The sequence below is a fragment of the Botryllus schlosseri genome, chromosome 1, assembly GCF_051294905.1.
Source record: "Botryllus schlosseri isolate E-star chromosome 1, Bs_hap1, whole genome shotgun sequence".
Taxonomy (NCBI): Eukaryota; Metazoa; Chordata; class Ascidiacea; order Stolidobranchia; family Styelidae; genus Botryllus; species Botryllus schlosseri.
Genome location: NC_137236.1, coordinates 31,131,905 through 31,155,471, shown reverse-complemented (window position 1 = coordinate 31,155,471; position 23,567 = coordinate 31,131,905). Strand labels below are relative to the sequence as shown.

The window sequence follows — 23,567 nt, the reverse complement described above, 5'->3', positions numbered from 1 at the left end:
ATCGTTATAACGTTCAGTCGGATATATTCTAATCGGCAACCGGATACCGACACGAAATACACATACATGTGAAAACGGGTTTTTCTGGAACTGATGGGAATGTTGACTATAAAAAGCTCAATTCGCCATGAACTATCCTCAGATACGGGGATTTTCAGGAATTGCCGCGAAAGTTGACCTTCTTTGATTTCGTTTTTTTTTCAGTCAATTTACCAGCTATCAGAGTGAGCTGTATAAATTCCTCCTTTATGTGTCCTCCTTCTCGGATCCGAAAATATGGGGGCGATAAATATATGTCAGGTTGTACAAGGGAGCCATTAGTCGTTGAAGGTTGGGAACCACTGATATAAACAATGGTGACCACGTCTGAAAGTAGGACATGCAACCTCACGACTTGCTCAAATGACAAGTAATATTACGGATATTGCGACTGTCGAAAATATATTCAGTTACCGGGATGGAGGGGTTGTTTTACAAAGTTATTATGAAACAGAATTCAGTGACCAGAATATATACCAATACTACTTCTACCTTACAATATTCAAAGTGTCAAAAGTACAATGTTTTGCCAAACAAACTGTCAAGCAGAATTGGAAATAATCTGAAATTCTAAGCAACTGAATCAATAGCACAATTAGACAAAACCTACTTGAGCAGTCCGGAAAACTAGAAGTACCGATTCAGTGACCACCTTTAGAATAACGCCTGGAATAGACGATCCGTACGGAGCGCATGCGTTTAGTGGGATTGGTGAGATAGCGTCATCGCAAGGGTAGTAAACAACATGCACTCAGCCGTGACTTTCACGTATCGATGATCATCACCTGCATAGTTGGGATCGTTGGGAATATTCACAAATGTTTATTGAGCCTGACAATATTTTCGCTTTGATGTTTGAGGTTGAGGGTTCATTGATTTAGAAGTAGGCTATGCCCCGTTTCAAAAAGTGGTTAAAATCTGAAGCCTTAGGAAGAAAAATGTTATTATTTTATGTGTTCTGGCTGCTTTTATGTCTTCCCCCGTTGGATTCTGAATGTTGATGTGTACAATGCTGAGCATGCAAAGACTCTGCAGTCCGCATACTTAACATATCTTCAAGTCCATATCACAGAACATTATCACGCCAAATTGTGTTCCGGGCTACCTTGTTATAGTAGTCTGGATTGGTGTGATTTTACAGCTCTATACACAGCGGCAATTAGATTATCGTCTTATATATTATTCATTTTGTTTTACTACTGAAAATAGCATAAAATCGCATGGTTAATCACTGCAACCTCAGAAAGTGCGATGTCCAATAACTACAGACCTGCCAACGCAGCTGAGCGGATGGAAAATACGCGTAAAAGCGAACGCGCGCGAGTTCCACACTTTTGCTCTTTTTGCTCCTCATTTTTCTTCGCTCCTCTTCTCTCTCGCACGCATCCGTTTGAGAAGACAAATAAGGAGAGAAAGAGACGGACGCGTTTACGGATCGTCTATTCCAGGCTTAATATAACCATCGTGTCCCATTTCATTTAAAGTTGCCTACACTTCGTGACTGGGGAGAAATTTCGTCTTTCATTGGATATGTTGTGCGACGGGACTTCAATTTGCGACAACCATACCGACGAGCGCGGCTGCAGTACAAGGTGAATTGAGTCGTCACTCATGAGTACGATTAGGGATAAGATTTATTAAACATTGGAGGCTAGTCGTGCACTTACAGTGCTCTGTTGAGCCTTTAAAAGATGACCGGGCCGCCGAAACGATATGATTGACCGACTTAATATTGGAGAGAGAGAAAATCTTTATTCGTCCACATTGCAAGTAAACATCACACACAACAAAAATGCAATACGGTGAAATGAGAACATTCTAAGTAGGCGAGAGGCTCGTTCTGAAATCGTCTTCAAAGCTGAGCCACAAAGACCAGGAGCAATGATCACGGTAGAAGTAGATAAATAATAAAATAAATACAAAATGAAACTTGGGAACAAAAAGAAAAGATTAAATAGTATATTCATATTGAAATGAACCCGAATATTTTCGGCTGACACTCGTCAGGGGTAATCGTCAGCAACTAGTAGAGAATTGGAAAGAACATTGTATATCAACAATCGTATCACAAAATATGACGTCACCAGCATGAAATTTCGAATGAGAGAGCGTTCAATGTACTATTTTTAGGTGATACACGAACTCCTTTTGTTGACAGAGTTTTGGTTGGTGTATTTTGATAAAAGTTGATTCCAAGGCACACAAATGGAATTGTGAACGGCCTCGACCTACGATTCGAAATCGGTCGTCACGATAATTATTCGCACAAATCGGATTATCCAACAGATGTTGCCGATGGCAGAATTAATGGCCTTTGATCGATCAGCATCAATCTTAAGTGGATGAGTTAAGGGTGAGCTTTTCACATCGCGTGACGCACGTGTTCTGATAAATCTGGGGACATGTTGGTTTATGCGGTCCTGCAGACGTCTTGACGTTCTTCCCACGTAGCCACAATCACAGTGGCACCTATATTCGTACACTACATTACTTTGTTGAAGTGCAGGAAGCACGTCTTTGCGTGTTGAAGGGAGCAGTTGTGTTGTTGTAAAAATCACATTGGTTTTGACTGTATCGTAACATTTACCGACAGCAGAAATCAATTCTTTTTCAAAGCGGGTGGAAATGGGGCCAATCCAAGGTAGATGGATATAAACATCTTTTATTGTTCGTGCGGTGGGCTCTGTTCGTTTTTCTGCGTTGAATTGCGTTAATTTCCTCTCCATGCCGCGGCTGATGACGTGTTCAGGGTAACCGTTATCAAGTAAGATTTTTCGGATGTAGTCAAGTTCTAAACTTAGTTTGTTACCCGAACATATCATCAACGCTCTATGCACGAGTGTGCCTATGAGGTTAATTTTTCTGCGCCGAGGACTAAATGAATTCCAGCGAAGGTATTGGCCTGTGAATGTCGGTTTCCTGAAAACAGACGTTTCAAATTTGTTGGTATTGCGCTTTTCAACTAATACGTCCAGAAATTATAATGAGTTATTGCGTTCTTTTTCTATTGTGAATTGCAAGGCCGGGTGAAGCGAGTTTAAGCGAATGAGAAATTGGTCACACTCCGATTCATTCCTGAAAATGACAAATGTATCATCTACGTATCGGCGGTACAATAGTGGTTTGGCGGACTCACGCTGGGACAGAAGCTCGCCCTCGTAATACCCTACGAAAATGTTGGCCAAAATAGGTCCCAGAGGACTACCCATGGCTAAGCCGTCTATTTGGCGAAACATGACCTCGTTAAAGCTAAATTGATTTCTGCTGTCGGTAAATGTTACGATACAGTCAAAACCAATGTGATTTTTACAACAACACAACTGCTCCCTTCAACACGCAAAGACGTGCTTCCTGCACTTCAACATAGTAATGTAGTGTACGAATATAGGTGCCACTGTGATTGTGGCTACGTGGGAAGAACGTCAAGACGTCTGCAGGACCGCATAAACCAACATGTCCCCAGATTTATCAGAACACGTGCGTCACGCGATGTGAAAAGCTCACCCTTAACTCATCCACTTAAGATTGATGCTGATCGATCAAAGGCCATTAATTCTGCCATCGGCAAACATCTGTTGGATAATCCGATTTGTGCGAATAATTATCGAGACGACCGATTTCGAATCGTAGGTCGAGGCCGTTCACAATTCCATTTGTGTGCCTTGGAATCAACTTTTATCAAAATACACCAACCAAAACTCTGTCAACAAAAGGAGTTCGTGTATCACCTAAAAATAGTACATTGAACGCTCTCTCATTCGAAATTTCATGCTGGTGACGTCATATTTTGTGATACGATTGTTGATATACAATGTTCTTTCCAATTCTCTACTAGTTGCTGACGATTACCCTTGACGGGTGTCAGCCGAAAATATTCGGGTTCATTTCAATATGAATATACTATTTAATTGTATATTGAAGTTCTGTACCTCCAAGAAGCTCTTCAAAAAGAAAAGAAAAAAACACACAGCGTCATGGAGCAATTAAAATTAAATAGGGCCATTTCAGATACAAATCAGCCTCCTCATCGCAGATTTCACTGCAGCTGCAGTGACTTAAAAAGCCCAGACATCACAGTGAGCCGAGCTTCAAGTCGGCAGCAAAAGACCCGATGAATCGCGAGCGAATACCTGAGAGAGGGGAAAGAATGTTAAATTCAAGAAGAAATGCATTGATTTGGTCAAACAATGTCATGTTGTGGAGCACAAAGCCTTAAATAGGCTAAAAGCACCACTGTTGTGTACAATAATAATTGGCGCTACAGCGGTCGTCAGCAAAAATTGCATGAGACATATTCAACATATTCCGGGTAACGTTCAATTCGACATGATCCAAAAGATCACGTTATTGGATACTGTGCATATTCATCGGAAAACCTTGAATGCACCACTGGACTAAAATTACACTTGTGCGCGTGAATCACAGCATAATTTCTGTAATTTCGATTTTTCATTTTCAACCATCTCTACCTCTGCTCTGCAACCCTCGCCAATTCTTCATCTACGGCAATTCTGTAATCTGACCTCTTCATGTATTGCATAGGAATAACAACTTGACTGTATCTCTGAAATTTTGAAAACTTACTCCAATCTCGCCGGGCAGGTTGCTCCCTCGTTATGTGTGTATTTACCAGTTTTACTGTAAATGAAGGAAAATAATGATAATAAATCCAAATTAGCGGTAGTTAGAGTTCAGATAATCGAAACACATTTTTGAACTTACCCAGAGTCTTAATTACGGAGATTAGGGTGTAATTAATTCCAAATATTGACACCAATAAAACTGATTTTTGCATAGGACTGGTAGAGTAATGTTGTATAAAGACAAAGAAAAGTTGGAAGAAAATCTTGCTTGACGTTGATGGATATCTGAAGGTCTGTTGAACAGATTGCACTGGTTAACACAATTTTTGTTGATTTCGATCTGACAGTTATTTTTGACTAACTTTTGAAGGCTGAATTCAAAAACGACTTCGGTTTTTCTTTATCACGTCGAGTTTTTCGGTTAGGCACCCACCACATAGGCTCATAACCCACATAAAAGTACTACTTTCATGTATTTTGTATTTCTTTTATAAAACGTTTCAAAAATCACGAGTAGTCTAAAGTAGATCAATGGACTCCAAATAAACATTTGCTCTGCTTTATTTGGTTGATTTAAACTGACATTGCGTCTTCAGGACTAATAAAGTTCGAGTTTCAGGGTTCAAATTTACGCTAATAACTCGTAATTCTGTGGGTTGTCCCGAGCAATAGTCAGCCAACATATCGAAGCTACAATATACCCTGGCATCTTACCCCCATCATTTTCAGATATTGGGGAAGGGGTAGGCTACTTTCTCTTTGCCCCTCGAAGACTATGCCAAGGTTTTCCGGTAAATTATTTAGATATTCTAGCTTTTTTGAATGTCTGCTGTCCGACATAAACATATGGCAGTGGCACATGTCTACCAGGGTTACATGTACATCCTTATTGTCGGACCACTAAGAAACACAATATTTCAAAGCTGATACATATGATCCAATCGTGCTTGTGATATTGCAACAATTCAATGTTTCTGTATTATTCTCAATGTTTCAATATAATTCAGGATGACTAACTGAGTGTGCTATTGGTAATGCACCTAATATATTTCCAATTTGGAGAATGCCACACTATAGGATCCTTTTTTTAGTTACCGATGGACATTTGCCATTCTTTTGAGTTGTAAATCTGGATTCCGAAATCCTCCAGCAACCCACGGTAACAGTAGCCTATTATACCAAAGCCAGGTCACGGCAATACACAGAGCTATACCGAAAGTAGCCCTACGATGAAAACGCCGTTTCTCATGACCGAAAGTGAGATATCGTCTCTCTCTTGCCAAGTAATCTTTTCTCAATTCGCAAGGATGCTAAAAGTTTCGAATATTTCTCTTCTGAATCCCAAAGTCTATGTTAGATCATTTAACCTGTGTTGATAGACTACTCTACGTTCAGAATCATCTTCGATTTCAACATTTTCATCATTAGGCCTGCTATCCCTAAGATCTTCATCTTGATCCCAATTATCGATCGTATAGGAGTTTCAAGTTACACCGGGTAAGCTGAATGGGGCATTGGACCTATCGCTGATAGTAAATGTAATGTTTATTTTTCTTTTCATGTCCTGCAGTTTGCATCAAATATGTGTCTGAAATATCCTCGGATGATTGCATCTTCTAACCAAAAACGGATGAAAGCATCGGCCTAGAGCGATACCAGTACCATTTTTCCCAGTAATTCAATTGACCCTTAGGATATATAACTTATTGTATGATAAAAATATGGATTTCTATATTGTATGAAAAATTAATATGGATAAATTCGTGAAAATTTGCATATTTTGGGAATATGTCGTAGAGCAAAAACTTGACGTGATAGAAGAAAACCAGCGGCATTTTTGGAATCAGCACGCCAAAATTAGCCCAAATTAAGTCCAAAATCGAAGTCAACAAATATTTCGTTCAAAATTGTTGCCCAGTGTTATCAAAATACAGGGGCAGTTCACCCAGTCGATAGCTATGCATAAATTCATAAATTTCATTACCTCAAATTTGAAAATGTCTTAAACTTTTAATATCGTAACGCTTCGATACATCCTATTACCATTTTCGTATTTAGATTTACGGAAAAGAATTCGTTCTCGTAACGCTCGGTTTTGTAAGACTTGCACTTTCTGCTGATGTATTTTTCTGCAGCAGGTCCTCAACGTAGGATCCGACAGATGAGATAGCAGTGACTTAAGGCATAGTAGACTGTTCTGAGAATTTGGTACAGAATCAATTTTCACGGTGATACAGAGCCCAGATACCACGCGAGATTTCTGAGATACTTCACTGTTTTATGAGTGTCAAAATGCGTGTTATTTATTATAACTCCACTGCGGTTCACTTGTGAATGAAAGACGAGAGTTTTGGTTTTGGAGCCATAGAGCCGAAGTTTCAAAATATTGTTAGCACGCCACTATGTACAATGTACATTGTACATATTGATTTTGTTGAATCAACTGAGTATGCAGTGCCTGCAAAAAATCGTTACATTCAGTCGACCAAAAGACGTAACATTTCAAATCTGCGTAAGCTCGTGATGTATTGTTTCCGACAGAAGCGAAGAGTCACCACAACACTTAGCCTACAATACGTTATAAGCTACTGTCTGACTACAATTTACTGCTAAGTCATCGTTTTGCGTGCCTATTGTTGCTTAGATTCCTGAATAGTGAGGTCTTTGAATATCGTTCAATTTCAGAAAAATTGAACTTCTTTCAAAATCCCTACAAAAACTGGAATGGTTGGAAACCCGGTGCAAATGGAAGAATAACATAATGTGGTGTCGACTTCGTTGGAGAAGGGAGGTTCCTACATTACTTTAGCCAGAGATATTGGGGAATCAAGTGAGGCACGGCGCACAGCGGCATGGTAGCTCAAGATACCGTTGTCGATCATGAAATGTCAAGATTGAAACGCGTGAGAGAGGCTCAGCATGCTTCCTTTTTATTACATTTGCGGTCATTGATGGAAAAGATGTTACTTCACGCTTCAAAAGCTTATCGGGTCTTGGCAAATTTTTCTTAGCTGTGCCAGCCTGACTCCTATTCGAAATCACTCGTGTGGCAATACGGCTGCAGACCGTTTTAATTGGTTTCTTGAGACCCAAATATCTCTGGTTGCATCATAGAGCCCCTTTCTCTAATAAAGATGATGCATGACGTTTTTCTGCCATTTGCGTCTTCTTACGAGTCATTCAAGTTTTAGTATGGATTTTGAAAGCCGTCGTAATTTTCGGAAAATGAAGAATGTCGTGACATTTGAGAGACTTTACTATTCAGAAATTTGTAAAGCAGCAAATGAAACGCAGATAAATGGTATTGCAGTAAAATGTAGCCAAACGTTAGCATACAATGTACTGCAAGTTCTGTGATAACGCGCTGCTTCAGTCAGGAACAATGAGCTGCGAACGTATGCAGATTTTTGCTGGAAGGTTTTTTTGCCGACTGGAATGTGAAAAATATTTATTCGGCACTGTATGTGGCCTAAACGGCGAAATGTCAGTCCCCGGAATTATATACCACCTTCTTTGATTATTACACTGGTCAACAAATTTTTTTTCGTGTCTTGTTGCATGAGATTTTTTAACTGATTCTACACAATTTTAGGATGCTGATTTCAAATCTGCAATCAGTTTCTTTATGCATGCTCTAGTTTTCATGCAATCGACAATTTAATTTTTTTTCGTTTGTGGCACATATTTAGTGCATAAATCTGATCTGCATCGCACACTTTTTATCTATCAAGCCCTTTTTCTTTTTGTATACATCATCTGAACCATTGTGAACATTTGCTAGTCATTGCTGACTGACTTGCACATGATGGAGGAGTATTTTTGCAGGCATGCTTGCTCAACAGCATGTTTTACTGCTACTCAGGTTTTCAAAGTTAGGCTATTTGTGTGTGCGTTGTCTGTACTATGGTACAGTACCGGTGTTTCAGATAGAAGCTTTCAGCTCTTTTAAGTTGTAGCCTACTGCTGTTTAAGGGCATTTGAAGAAGTTAGGCAACTTGATTATAGTGAGGTATTGCGGATAGATGCTGTAGGATATTCTATAAGCTCTATTTTACACTCGTCTGCTGGTAGCCTTAATTAGAACCATGGTTTTTTATTCTTTTTGGTTGTGTTAAGCACATAGATATCACCAGACTTTCTTTCGATTCTGAACTTTTTTCAGATTTGGTCATGGCTTCTTCTAGTAGATTTAAATGCAAAAATAAACCTGATTCATTTTGCTATATCTGTGGTGTGTACACGCTTTCTCGTCAAAGACGAAATATAACATCGTTCGTGAAGGGTGCCTACAGAGCTTACTTTGGCATCCATCATGGCGATCAAGATAAGAAATGGTCTCCACATGTTGTGTGCCATAACTGCGAAGAAATGCTCAGAGACTGGACAAAAGGAAAGCGGAAGAGTCTGTCTTTTATCATTCCAATGGTGTAGCGTGAACCCCAAGATCACACGACTGACTGCTACTTTTGCATGGTAAATACAAAAGGTGTTGGCAGGAAGAGCCGACAAATGCTTTCTTATCCAAGTATACCATCAGTTATACGACCTGTTCCGCACTCTGATAGATTCACTCCTCCAGTCTTTAGTGGTTTTACATTTTCTGAAGATGAGGAAACTGAATCGAAAAGGGAAGAGGTTATGGAAATGGAGTATAAAAGAACAGATACAAGATCTGAATCTGAACACTCTTCCTGTGAAACCAGAGTAGCTGTTCAGCAGTTTAATCAATCAGAACTGAATGACTTAGTACGTGATTTAGATTTGTCCAAGCAAGCAGCTGAGCTCTTAGCCTCCAGATTCAAGGAAAATCGGGTTCTGGATCAATCTGTAAAGGTATCCTTTTTTTCGAAAAAGAGAAGAACTCTTTCTTCCTTATTTTTCAGAGGAAAACAAGCTGGTATTTTGCAACGATATACCTGGTCTTCTCGGACAATTGGGTATCTCCTCGTATGATCCAGGAGAATGGCGATTGTTTTTTCTCAGTTCCAAGCGCAGCCTCAAGTGTGTCCTTTTACACAATGGAAATGTTTATGGAGCTGTTCCAGTTGGTCACTCCACTGTCTTGAAGGAACGGGATGATGACATTAAAACTGTTATGGGTTTGCTCAGATATCATGAGCACAACTTGATCATTTGTGTTGACCTCAAAATGGTTAGTTTTCTGCTAGGTCAGCAAAAAGGATACACTAAATTTCCATGTTATCTATGCATGTGGGACAGCAGAGCACGTGAAAAACTTTGGACACAGGAGTGGCCCTTATGTGAAACATTTCAAGCTGGCATGCCTAATGTAACACGCAACCCAATCGTAAGCAGAGACAAAATTGTTTTTCCGCCCCTGCACATCAAACTAGGTCTCATGACACAGTTTGTAAAAGCTCTAAATCCTGACAATGAATCCTTTCGTCATCTTCTTCATACTTTCCCTGCTTTGTCATATGATAAAATTAAAGCAGGAGTGTTTAATGGACCACAGATACGTACACTTATTCGTGACTAAAACTTCATTCAGAAAATGAATGTCAAGAAGAAAACTGTATGGCTATCTTTTGTAGATGTTATAAAGAACTTTCTTGGAAACAGAAAGGCTCCAAACTATGAAACACTTGTATCCAAGATGCTCTCAGGGTTTCGTGATTTAGGATGCAACATGAGCATAAAAGTACATTTCCCGTACAGCCACCTGGACAAATTCCCTGAAAACCTTGGGGCTGTCAGTGATGAACAGGGAGAGCGTTTCCACCAGGATCTCATGACAGTGGAAGAACGCTACCAAGGTCGGTGGGATCGACATATGATGGCGGATTATTGTTGGGGCATCAAACGTGACTGTCCTCAAAAAGCGTACAAACGCAGAAGTTATACCAGGAAATTTTTTCAAGGGTTGTAGAATAATTGAATTTTTTGCATCTTTTCATCGATAGCTTTAAGTTTATACTGTGGATTGTCATCATTCTTTTCAATGTCATTTTGCAACAAAAACTCGCTTATTACATGTAACTTACCAGCAAAAATGTTCTTTGTAACATTTTTTCAAACATTTGGTGCCTAATTGCCTGTAAATACAGTTGCTAGTGGTAACACAATAATTTCTGGGAACTATTGTTTTGAGGTTGGTTATTCGACTATAAGCAAGAACGTCATTTGACAAATCATGTAATTTTTCAGAAAATTTGAATTTAGTAAAAATAAAATAAAAAATCTCGATTTGCAAAAAATCTAGACCTTGCAGAAAAAAACTAAGGTCAGATTCGGATTCAGCGCCCCCAAATTAGGTAAGAACAAGTGTTGGTAGAAATGCAACAAAATTTTTGTTGACCAGTGTTATTTATCGGATATATCTTCCCGGTGTCTATGTATATACAGTTTCCAATATTTGTGACAGGTTTTACTGCACCGACAAGCCTACGCCCAATATCCCGATCGAGAAAAAGTGCAACATGCAGGCCGTATGATTTTACTATTAATTACCTTGATCCCTAAGCCCACGTATCTAGCCTGTGAAACAAGTATATGTCCATAGTGCACGTTGTTTTGAAAGTATCATCGATGTAGGGCTTTCAACCGTATCAGCATAGTATTTGGGATAATGGTCGTTGCCATCTGGCATTCACATACGATCATTCGATTTACTATTGTGCTACCGACTCAAACCGTCCCGGTCACACTCCACTATAGGTGCGGAATACATAAACGTCCAGATGCTATAGTACCTGCCTGTAGAGAATAATTCTACTGAATCTTTCAGGATTGCGATAATGGAGCAGACGAGGAAGAATGTTCCCATTTCACCTGTAAAGATGAAGGAACGCTGCACTATATTTCACGAGATGCCGTGAGAATTAATTTGTAGTATCAACTTTATTTCAATTCGTTCGCAACACAGCGGTTCAGAGAGATTTCATTTCAACAGGCCTCCTTAACCTGATTTGAGAACAACTGATGCTGGCCATCACAATTTGAATTGAAGTTGTTCATTTTATACTTTATTCTTACAGTCCCTTTACAGGTTATCTTTAATTATGCACATATGCACGAATTTTCATCTCTTTGGTCGTGAACAGGGCTGAAGAGTTGCATCAGCATTATTGCCACTCCGTGAATCACCATATCACATGAGATGGAAAATATCCTAGTTAGATGGAGCCTTTGTTGATGTTCCAAAATTACCAGCATTGCATGGATATAATGATTACATCGATCAGGACCATTAGCAATGATGAGGCTAAATTAATGACATGGAGACCAGGCATAACATCATGTCTCATGGACACAGCTAATAGGATGAAGCTACTAGTCGCGAATCAAACAAATACTGATCACAAAAACAGTTTAATAAAATTAAAATAAAAATCAACGGGTGATTTCATTGATCTGTATTAGAAAGTTCTAATTAGTAATCATGGACAATTCGACACATCCAGGTCTGTTATATTTATTGGAATGAATATTCGTAGTGTCGATATTTTGGTCAATTATTTCAAGTCACCAACATCAATTGCAGACGGGAATCTGTATACCCCGCAATATGAACTTGATATGCAAGTTACATCTTCTCTGTAAGCGTCAAAGGACGTCACAGTTATACTTCAACACCAATTGAATCACGTCAATCACATGCAGGTATGCGACGGAATTGAAGATTGCAAGTCGGGTATCGATGAATGTCAGCCGGGATGCGTCGACAGCGCTTTTTCCGACGAAAAGTCGATGATAACCAGTAAAGCGATTCTCACGCTCAGCTGGATAATAAGTAAGTGAAATGGCGTGTTGCTGCTATAGCAGATTTGCAGTTTTACTGTAGAATCACCGGAACGAAAATATTAGCTGTTCCTGATCGGACAAAACTAATCCTCAATGCATCCTTTTGTAGTGGATCCAAATTGCAACAATAACGGTCATTTTTATTTTATTCAAAATAGTACAGTAAAATATGATTTATAAAGTTCAGTAAACCAGTTGAGCTGCCTTTGATTTCAAGCCATCAACAAAGTAAACAGAGTAGTACTGGTAACGTTGCTGTGATGTTTATTTTTCTTAGGCTTAGGAGCGATGATCGGTTGTACAGCTGTGATAGTGATAACCATACGGGCAGCGATCACACCATTGATGCCCGACAATTTGGCAAGCACCTCGACACGCACCAAGGTCGTTAGCAGATTGATATTCAGTCTATCCATCTCTGATTTACTTGTTGGGGTGAGCAAAATATGGCCACCATTTATAAATGGAAATGTACAGTAAACTTTTCGCTTTTTAGATTTATGCATTTTCAATATCCATAAAGGCGTCGCAAACTGATACGGACTATTGTCAAGTCGATCGTGAATGGAGAAGTAGTAGCACTTGTTCCACGTTGGGTGCGATCATGATTATAGGTTCGGAGCAATCTGTATTCACAATGGTAATCATTGCAAGTCAGAGATTATACTCGGTCACAAGGTTTGTAATGTTTTTTTTTCAAAAAGGAATACTATTACTACGAGTCCTAACCAATGTTCCCTCTAATTTTTCAAGAGTCTGCGCAAACACACCAACTCACTGCGCAGGCCCTCGAACAACAGTGCCCAACCACCCTCCAATAGGAGGATAAAACTATCTACGGAGGGGGGGCTTCGCCCCCCAGACCCATGTACAGCCTATAGGCTTCTACGGTAATTATCATATACATTGGGTGCCCATTTACTAGTAGCGTCACTGAACGCGCGAAGCGCGAAAAAAATTATATAATTCATGATTGCATCGGGCAATATGATCGGGAATTGCATATATATTGCTATCAATTTTTATCCTCTCCCTGCTCACATTATCAGATTTACCGGTAGAGCTGATCCAGTGAGGTGTGTTGGAATAGATAGGCCCTCTAAATAATAATAAAACATCTTCGGGCGTACCCGTTGATATAATGACTTCGTTACATGATGCTATTTCGTGACCCCCTATCGGCTATGTTAAAATATATTGAAATCGCCAAAACGTACTGAAGTAAAAGACGTACACGATTTCAAATTGGTATTTCGTAACTGGAAAATAATGTTCCCTCGATATGGCATTTGTCTTGTTGTGGGACTCGGATCGCCAGGACAGGAACATTCGGCGCCAGCCATTTAGGCGTGCCTGGACATGGACAATACACATATATTTGTAAATATCGAAGTTTTCGGTCAGCACATGAGCAGTCTTTTTCGCCCAAGGTTTTCTCGCTGCTGATCGTTCTGGCACACTTCCTGGATTCGCATGTTACATATAGCCTTTAACTTCATATGTCTTGGCGCGTCATTGTGCGGTAATGGCCGACGCCCAACTTCCCATTTCTGTAAATCATGCCTAAGTTTTGTTGGGAAGGGGTACCCAATAATCAGATATCTTACAATAATAAAACGCGCGTGGCGCGTAAACTAATTCCTGAAAAATTTCAAAAAATACATCATGATTTATGTTAATTCTCGAAATAATTTTGGACCCCCTTCGAGCTCGGCCCCTCCAATTGGGGGGTTTTGGGTGCGAAAGTTGTGGTCCTGAGTAAATCTTACGCGATGTTCATGACACGCGGAGAAGACTATCATTCGTTAGTTTCTCGCATATTAACTTCGAGCTAGCCCTTGTTATTTATAACTTTGTTAAACCATGTTATTTCCAGTGTTGGGATCAAGTCACTACCTTCGAGTCACGAGTCATCTCGAGTCATTGAAGATTTTGACTCGAGTCAAGTCAAGTCAATCGATTTTCAAATGTGACTCGAGTCAAGTCAAGTCACTCGTTTTTTGGAGGTGACTCGAGTCAAGTCGAGTCAAGTCAAGTCAAGTCACGAGTCAAGTCACGATTCAAGTCAAATTGAATTTTCAGAGCATGAATGATGATACAAAGTCATTACATTTTGCCAAGTAGGTGAAGGAAAGGTTAATTGATCTTTTATCTTGAGTCAAATAACCATTATCTAGGTAGATATACATGCAAAAAGGTGCTGTATCGCTCACGTACGAAGAATTGCTAATAAAATACGTGAGTAACTGTATAGTTACATGCTACTGTCTGTTATTCGGTTATTATCAGCCAATATAGAGGATCAAACACGAAGCCTCGAGAAGTTGAACAAATTCATGTGGTACAATACACAACCGATGTATACATCCATGCGAATATAAATCCATAAACTATATATTCGTTCGATTTAAATCATACAAGAGTGTTGGTAAAGGTGAGCACTGCGCAATGTAAGCACTGAGCCGTCCAAGAAACAAAGACGCGTTTCTATGAGACTAATCTATTGCTACTATACGACAACGTAAGCTGTGATCATTTCGTTTGCGGTCAATTTATTTGTGATATAACAACGGAGGATCAGTTAAAAGTACAATCAGTGAATGACTGGTTGCTCTCACAAGTGACAACGGCGTATCGCGAACAACCCGAACATACATAACATAGGGTGATTTAATCGACACCGTTTACTTAATGACTTGAAATTGACTCGTGAAATTTGCTTCGAGTCACGAGTCAATCCACATTTCTGAAGCGCCGAGTCAAGTCAAGTCAAGTCATTTTTGAAAAGTGACTCGAGTCAAGTCAAGTCATATGAAAAAGTTGACTCGAGTCTGACTCGAGTCAAGTCATGACTCGAGTCATCCCAACACTGGTTATTTCGCCATTCCCAGAAAATAATGCGCTATTGAAATGATATCAGTATCGCTCACGTGTACGAGGCTACACTAAAAAAAATATCTTCCGTGAGGCGCAGGTGATTGTGAACTCTCATTTCTTCACGGAGCGCAATAGTTAGCTTTGCGGGGCGCACTTGTACCTCGGTTTCAGACTTTCGGTGATAACACTATTTGGCCCTGGCAATGTCCCATTTTAATTTTCACGAATATGCGTGGCTGCGTGGTCCATTGGACAACAGTGCGCAGCAACTATAAAAAAAAACATCATTTCTGTTTTTTTTTTGCGCAGCGTAGATTTTCTGTGCGCAGAGACCGTTTCAGCATTGCGCATTTGCGCACGTGCGCAGCTTAGAGGGAACATTGGTCCTAACATACTATAGTTATTACAGTAAGAAATGTCTTCAAAAAGGTAAATGACATACTGAGACGCCCAAATCAGTGGTTCTCACACTGTTGCTCGCGTACCACAAGTGGTATGAGGGAGCTTTTAAGGTGGTAGCCTACGTGAAGAGATCGTCTGTTTTTTATAAGTATTTAGTCATCAAATTTATGAAAACCAACGCGGCAATAAAGCCCAGCCAGTTCAAACGGCATCTTAATAATCGAGGTCACTGCCTCGACATGGAAGTGTGGGCAATTACTCTCAACGAATCGAAGGCCCGGCATCGTCTGATTGAGCCTATGGGTATAGACATAATTCGCGATTGGCTGTGAGTAGGGAAATGTGGTACCGATGGATCAAAAATTGCATAATGATCTCTGGCCCTCAAATGTTTAGCCAGGAATAGCGGAACTTTTGCTGTCTCAACACTTTGATACAAGCTCTAACTATCGCGGACATTCACATGGATATCTTTCTTTTCAAAAAATATTTAGAGATGTTTAAAATTTGTTGCTCGAACGTGTCATCTGTCCCCACCCGATGGGTCCAATGGCACACGACCCTGAGACCTATCAGAGATACGCTCAAAACTCAAATTTTTCAACTTGTTTTGTTGTGTGCTATAATCTAAGCTACAACATGCCAATGAAGAATGTTTCATCACCACCTACAAGAATAAAATAGAATATATCAACTCAAATGTTGGGTCTCAAAAGTACAATTTAGTATAAAATAAAATTTCTGTCGAGTATAAAATAAGGATTTTTTTGTTTACCGTTTTTCGGTGTTTGTCAGTTCACCGGAGTCTCTGAGAACGCATTGGCGGGTTTATCGCTTCCGTTCGGGCCCTGCTAGCTCCCGCAGGTGCTGCCTGGCGGTTGGGTGGGGAGACCGCAGCGGCGGGGTGCAGACGCCGCACTGCACTAGGGTTCTTCCTGCGCAGTGCTGTGTGTGTGGCTTTACTCGCACGGCGGGATTGATTTCCGCTTCATTTCATTCCACGCTCAGCTCATTTTCCTCTTCCTTTGTTCATTTTTTTCTGTTTTGTGATCTATCGCAGGTCAAATTAAATTGCCATAATAGGCTTCCAAATTTCATCTTTCTCGCTCGCTATAATCTAAACTCTAGTGAGTGAGTGAATTATCTCAACTATAGGTTGTAACTTGGCAAGGCTGACGATCCCTGCTGAACTGGACAAGACCGGAATATACTGTTGCAGTGTATATAACGGCAGTATAGCTTGCTTGGTTGAATCAGTTCTTAAGGGGGGAAGGTCCACCCAGATCATCAAAATGTTTCATACTTTTTTATGGCAGAATTACAAAGTATGAGACTGGCTCTTTCATGAAATATAATCATCTTGCATGATTTCAAGCAATAAGTAGGTTAAAATTCCATTTAAAATCTCTCATTTTCGTGAAAAATCGAGAATCCCCCCCCCCATTTTTTTTAACTAGCTCAAAATTGTCACCAAACACCCTGTCCTTGTAATCGCCGGAGAGGCCCTGAAAGTGGTCAAGTCCCTGCAAGGCAAAAAAACTCTGGTCACCGAGCAGCACGACAAGCTGATGAAGTTGCGTTACAACCTGAAGGACTTGTGTTCAGTAACTACAGAGCTTTGTGAGGAGGATGGCTTCCAGGGTGAATTAGAATACGTCAGAGTTGAACAGTTTCTGTTTCCATGACAAATGTTCAGGAATTCATCCTCGACTTAGGACTTTTTTGCAGGCCAAACTTGATGAAATCTTGGAGGCTACAAGGAAAACTATGCAAAGGGGAGTCGGCCTTCTGGTTTGCACCCTACTTCATGGCGTCTGTGATCTCCTGGCAAACAACGCGGACATCAAAAACAACGAGATACCACCGACGCCCCGAAAGGAACTGGTTAAGTTGCGTCGTTCAGCTGTCTCTGACTTGGTTCGCGAACAGTCAGGACGGCTTCGAGCAGCTGGGTAGGCCGAAGAAAATCTCGAGGATGTCGAGACGGAGCACGCTCAACTGCGGGACTTTTACAGAGACCATGACAATTTCCGCATTACGTTGGAGGAGGAGGGCCCTGACAGCAGCTTCAGGGACGCTTGGGGTGTCCTCGAGGGGATGAACCTGCCCACCCTAAAGGACTTCTGCGGAACGCTCTCGACCGTGTTTCCAACGATGGCACCAGTGGAGGCGGATTTTTTCGCCATCGGAATTGAAAAGAATGACTACCGGGAGAGCCTGACCGATTTCTCGCTCGAAGGCTGCCTTGATGCAAAACAGTTTCAAGAGCTGCAGAAACTTGTGTGATTTTGGTTAGATCATTAAACTTGAAACACCGGGAGGTGGAGTAACGCATAACACGAGCATGTTTTCACATAAAAGTCTCAGTATGATACCCTCCTATGCCAGCAAAGAGCCATTTTTCATAAAAGTATAATTTAGTATAATTTAAAATTCTGGTTGAGTATAAAATAAGCTATTTTTGCTAAATTGTACTTAAGTACCATTTATAGACCCCTGCATCCTAATCACGTTTTGATTTCCGCCGAAACTTACAAAATTAATACCACCTACATATTACCGGAAAATCGACATTTAGACTTCAAAATACCTCGTAATAGCGATAAAACACCACAGGTAACTATGATTTACAGCCTCTATACAAGTAAGCGTGTTTCTGTTGTTAAGTGATTAGTTGATCCTACTATTTTGCTTGATTTGGCTATGGTACCATAGGTCCCCAACCCCATAAATATTGCAATTGAATTGAAAATAGTCTACTCGAGGATGGTATTGATTCAAAAAATATGTGCCATTCTATACCCTGATACTAGTCCTATAATTCACATCTAAAATTATTGCGGGTTTTTTAGTCTGGAAGGTGATATAGAAAAATGTCGATCCAAATTTACTTTGCTCCACCTAAAACAGTGGCTCCCAACCTGGGGTACGCGTACCAATAGTGGTACGCTACGGTCTTCCAGGTGGTACGCGGGTAGATTCTGTTTTTTTTTTCGACCGAAGGGAGTTATTATAGTTCTGGTGGGGTTGACTTCAAGTTTTTTGAAGCCGTCGTCGTCGTGGGTAGCGGCAATCCCATCAATGACGGCCTACGACAGGGGTGACCAACCGCGGTCGCGTGGGGCCGTAGAAGGGAATGCGAGTGGATGTGGACAAGTAATTTAATTGCATGTGTAGGCGGCCGTCTGCATGCAACTTGAATTTACGAATTGACTACCGATTTCTTGATAGATGTTAATTAATCTTGAAATTTTCTTCGCGCTGGGCGCGATTCATTGTGTCTTTATTGTCAGATTTTGATATAATAGGGTCCTTTACAATTAAAGCCCACATTTAAAATTCGGAGAGTAGAGAAAAGTGATGCGCATGCGCCCTATATAGAAATACGAACTCGTTACGAGTCGTGTACACCTCATTATACCGACAATCTTGATGGGAGGTCAAGAAATAACAGCATGCAGCAAAATGACTAATAACAATTGGCCCACCCGAAGATGCATCATGATATATAACTTGCCCTAAATTTTCGAAAAACCCCCTCCATCAACTCTTCCGGTGAATCTGACCACATCCATGGGCTGGGAAAGAACAAATGTTTGATAGTAATATGTAAAATTACTAATAATATTCACGAAATTCATCAGTGAATCTGAGAAAAAAATTCGCGCTTCGCGCGGAAATTCCTGCAGTCCCACAACATCACCAGTGACCACTCGCGATTTCGATGCATAGAGAAAGTCTATATGATTAAATAGATTAGTCCGCAGTTCACCAGAAATGGACGTAGACACTCTAACGTGGGCATTCGGCGTCCACATATAGTTAATGAAATGCGGCCGTGGGCTACATGAGTAGTAGAAATGCGGCCGTGAATGGGGAAAAAGGTTGGCTTCCCCTGTCCTACGGGGAAGAGATCTAGTCGTAAAGCATTGAGATTCTTACCTACCCAAATTCCGTTTTAATGTATTTGACCACAAGAATTCCAAATGGATCCACTACAGAAATCATATACCGCACCTTAAAATGGGCAGTATATATTCTGTTTCGCTGCCTTCGGCATCTCGATCCGGTGGATACATCTTTTGCCCGCCTTCGGCGCGCGTTAACTTATGTAGGTGGTACGCAAGCACTGCATAAAACCTCGAAATGGAACTCAGGTGGAAAAAGGTCGGGAACCACTGCCCTAAAACGTAACTCACGCACGTCGATTTTTTTTGCATGCGAGGAAATATTCTGCCAGCATGCCATTGTAGACAAAGTCGCGTACTGTAACCATGGGATAACCACAGACAATTTTTCAAGTATTTTCGCTCCCAGTGTTTCATCGGTACCACATCTCCACTACTGCAATCCCCGGTTATGGGACAAGCTTGTGCAGAAACACCGCAGGCAAAACTTAAGATAAGACTTACACGTATACCAAAATAAGCTAATGATGAATGAAATAGAATAATACAGAAGCGTACTAGCTTTATTAATGCTGAATTTGATGAAAATGAGGAACTGGGAACTGCTATCCTTACTGAAAATACTGTAATACAATGAATAGGATAGTAATCTATTCTGAACAGTTGCACTTGTTTCGCATCGGGTCCAATAATGGTTTATGTACGTTCCGAACAACGCGAGTCAGACATTACTCCGCTTCTGTATAGTGTCGCCACAATGTAAATCACTTATAAACCACATTAAGAATGATTCGACTAAAGTTTTTTTGTGGTATCCAAGGCGTTTGTCGACTACAATGGTCATTTACACCAGGACGATATTTTTTATTTTTTTATTCTGTCACTGCCGACTTATAGCCCGACCCACCTCGAGACTTTTCAAGACACCGCTTACATGAACGAGATGGCGAGGTGGAGATTCGACTAGTTATTTGTTTTTCATTCCTATTTGTTACTGTACCTTTAATCAAGTCGAGTCATAATAATATATGTTCCCAATGTGATTCGTGTCGTATATAAGGTCAAAACAGCCGCCGAAATGTGCTTAGTATAGCGTATGTGAATCGAAGAGGATATTCAACTATACATACCTATGAGAATGTCTGTAGATATGTTTTCAGCAGCAAATACCTTCATTCTTGATCTCCATATATATTTTCATACTGTTTCGTAACCACATCGTTTTTTAATCGAAGAAAATTGAATGTGATCGTCTGTCGCAATAATAACTCTGTAATTTGATAAGTCGTCAAATATGTAGTATACTCATCATAACCCCCATCTGGTTTTTGTTTATTTGCAGGCCATTTCCTCAACCACACCTAGCTGTCATAACCACAGCAGTTTCGATTGGATGGGTTGTAGCGATATTGCTTGGCATAATCCCCCTCATTCCTCTTCTCGAAGATTACTTTGTGAACAGCATTGCGTAAGTAAATTATCATTGAACCCGCTGATAAATTTCATTGAAATATATGTCGATGATATGTTCTGTTCTGTCACATCATCGCTATCATTTTTATATTCTTGTGCTATTAGGCGCATGCAAGATCCCTATTACTGATTGTGAGCAACAATGGCAAATTTCAAGGACACAAATCCGTTATTATATACAGTCCATATCTGTTTTGTTTTCATATACTAGAATTCCTTGAAATGGGAGTCACATCATTTTAAAAACCTTATAGTCCGAATACAGCAAGTATGAGTTCCAGCAACTCCAACTGCGACTCCACCAAGAGGAAATATTCGGAAATCCTACTCCGACTCTGCAGCTCGGCATTAAACACTACTTCACAGCAGTTCATTGTTAATAATACACACGGACACACCCGATGTCTTCACGCGTGATCAGATCCTGAAATATATTGGTTGGTGATTTTTGAGCAGCGAGACCCTATAAACTTCGTGACGTCGCAATTTAAAGCTGTTCTATAGTTAAGGGACAATGTACCTTCTGCGAAACTTAAATGTCTTTCAACTCGAATGCTCATAATCGTATATTACAGGTTCAACGAAAACCGAATTTTCAAGGTATTGAAGTATCAGGATATTCAGTATATGGAGAAGTGGCTCAGTCTTCTTTCGACCACCTCCCAACCTCCATATGGGTACATTTAGCAGTAAACATCGGTTTTCCGCTCACGTAGATCTCCAAAAATCATTTGCAGATCTAGTGATTGGAGCAGATTAAAGAATAGGATTCGTGACATAAACCCGAACATGACAGTGGCGTACGAGTTTGGCTACTATTCGAGTCACGGAGTTTGTCTTCCGACTTTCTTCCCCGATCCATCCATCGACAGGGCTTGGGGATATTCCTTCGTTCTGCTGCTCCTGAACTTTGTAGCTTTTCTCTACATGCTCGTTTGCTACGTTTTGTTGTTCAGGTAAGCCGTCTTCATTATACGATATAGCTTCGCGTATGTGTGTGATAAGTAAATTAGATCATAAGTCATACAACGGTCGTGTGGGTGTGGTTAAAGATTTATCTCATTTGTGGTTAGGGTTAGTTTTTTTTGTCAGTAAAAACCCTGAATCATACTTAGACACGCCATGGCCAGTTCACTCACGATCGCGGTTAATGCCAGCGAAGAAAAGATTAGCGAGGAAAGCAGGAGACTACAACGCAAGTTGACAAGAATAGTGATATCTGACTTCCTTTGTTGGATACCAATTTGCATAATCGGTTTCTTGAGCTTGAACGGTGAGTAGAACATGAGTTACAAAATGAGTATTAGCATGTAAAACGGTAACTGGTCCTGACTGGTGGATTGTATCACAAAAAGGAACTCGTGAAATATATTCTCTATATATTTTCTCGTGATTAATCATCCTCAATTCGTCCTGAAACGTCACATCATACCGGACATACAGTAGCTCATTCGATACATCGAATTGTTAGCGAGTTACCATGATGGTTTAAACATGTGTTAAGTTTTCCAAAAATATGATTACATTGATTGTTCTATTTTAAGGTTTCATTGGCATATTCCAAACGAAAATATATATTTCGATGAACGATTCTACCACCTGACAATACAAAGTTATAAAATAATGCAAAACTTTCCTCCCATGAAATTTCAGCTTAGGCTCCAATGGAAATGAATTCCTAGTCAAATCTTTTAATATAATATAGTAACAGTGCACATTACTGTAGTTTAAGGATGTTTCGATTCTATCACGTGTTCCACTCTATAGAATTTAAAGTTTAAATTTATCAATAAATTGCTGATGAACCAGCACTTATGTATCCTCCAAAATTCATGCAGGGGTCGTCATACCGAAAGATGTGTATCTGCCGGCAGGTCTGCTCATCGTACCCATAAATAGTGCGTTGAATCCGCTGCTATATTCGGATCTTCCTGAAATCATTTGGACCAGGATCAAGGCAATCAGAAGGCAAATACCAGTCACGGCTCCGGATCAGACCGAGGCTTTACAAATGACAGAGCGATGAAGCTTGCCGTCGGTACATATCCATCCAGTGATCAAAGACACAAATGTGTTTCGGGTGATTAAATGCTATAGGCCCTACATATGTTTATATGATGCTGATAAAATATTAATTATGGTATCCGCGGGAGAATTATAATGTAACACGTTTCTTTCAATACATTCGTTAAATCTGGTAGTCGAGTATTCAGTTAGAAGGTATTGATAGTTATGGGTACACTCGATAGTTTCCCTTTAAATGGCCTATGAGTAGGCATACAATATCATTCACTCACGATAGGTCAATAGCACAGCAACAGCTAGATGCCTCTCAAACTAATTGCTGCAGCCGTGCTCTATACTACCACCCTATCACAGTGGTACGAATGATGCCTCGTGTTCTAGTGATATTTTCGTATCTGGCCACTTCGGCTGTCGGATGCATGATAGAGTCTCCTCTATATCTTCGTTAGCTACTGAAAATTGCACATTTGGAATAATTCAAATTGCCAGCGACATA

General features: G+C 40.3%; 2 protein-coding genes and 1 pseudogene across 2 annotated transcripts; all 3 read left to right on the top strand.

Annotated features, from left to right (window-relative positions):
• The first annotated feature begins 585 nt into the window (after positions 1 to 585).
• Positions 586 to 13,215, top strand: LOC145438035 (uncharacterized). The gene is made up of 6 exons (XM_080315401.1): positions 586 to 1,631; positions 11,008 to 11,071; positions 11,371 to 11,457; positions 12,246 to 12,375; positions 12,664 to 12,821; positions 12,883 to 13,215. The coding sequence occupies exons 1-6, from the start codon at positions 1,570 to 1,572 to the stop codon at positions 13,213 to 13,215; spliced, it is 834 nt and encodes a 277-aa protein (XP_080171527.1). The 5' UTR covers positions 586 to 1,569.
• Positions 9,936 to 10,630, top strand: LOC145447474 (uncharacterized; annotated as a pseudogene).
• A 4,079-nt stretch (positions 13,216 to 17,294) lies between the features above and the next one.
• On the top strand, positions 17,295 to 23,361 carry LOC145441527 (uncharacterized). Its single transcript, XM_080319417.1, has 8 exons — positions 17,295 to 17,306; positions 17,394 to 17,617; positions 17,681 to 17,947; positions 20,916 to 21,041; positions 21,622 to 21,723; positions 21,784 to 22,002; positions 22,162 to 22,319; positions 22,885 to 23,361. The coding sequence occupies exons 1-8, from the start codon at positions 17,295 to 17,297 to the stop codon at positions 23,070 to 23,072; spliced, it is 1,296 nt and encodes a 431-aa protein (XP_080175543.1). The 3' UTR covers positions 23,073 to 23,361.
• Positions 23,362 to 23,567: the final 206 nt, after the last annotated feature.

What these genes read in the sequence shown, in the direction of transcription:
- LOC145441527 (XM_080319417.1), top strand. An exon ending in TACTTTGTGAACAGCATTGC is followed by an intron (nt 21,042 to 21,621) that starts GTAAGTAAATTA and finishes CGTATATTACAG; the next exon opens with GTTCAACGAAAACCGAATTT. An exon ending in CGGTTTCTTGAGCTTGAACG is followed by an intron (nt 22,320 to 22,884) that starts GTGAGTAGAACA and finishes AAATTCATGCAG; the next exon opens with GGGTCGTCATACCGAAAGAT.
- LOC145438035 (XM_080315401.1), top strand. Translation starts at nt 1,570, where the DNA reads ATGTTGTGCGACGGGACTTCAATTTGCGACAACCATACCGACGAGCGC. An exon ending in CACGCTCAGCTGGATAATAA is followed by an intron (nt 12,376 to 12,663) that starts GTAAGTGAAATG and finishes TATTTTTCTTAG; the next exon opens with GCTTAGGAGCGATGATCGGT. An exon ending in TCTCTGATTTACTTGTTGGG is followed by an intron (nt 12,822 to 12,882) that starts GTGAGCAAAATA and finishes TTCGCTTTTTAG; the next exon opens with ATTTATGCATTTTCAATATC.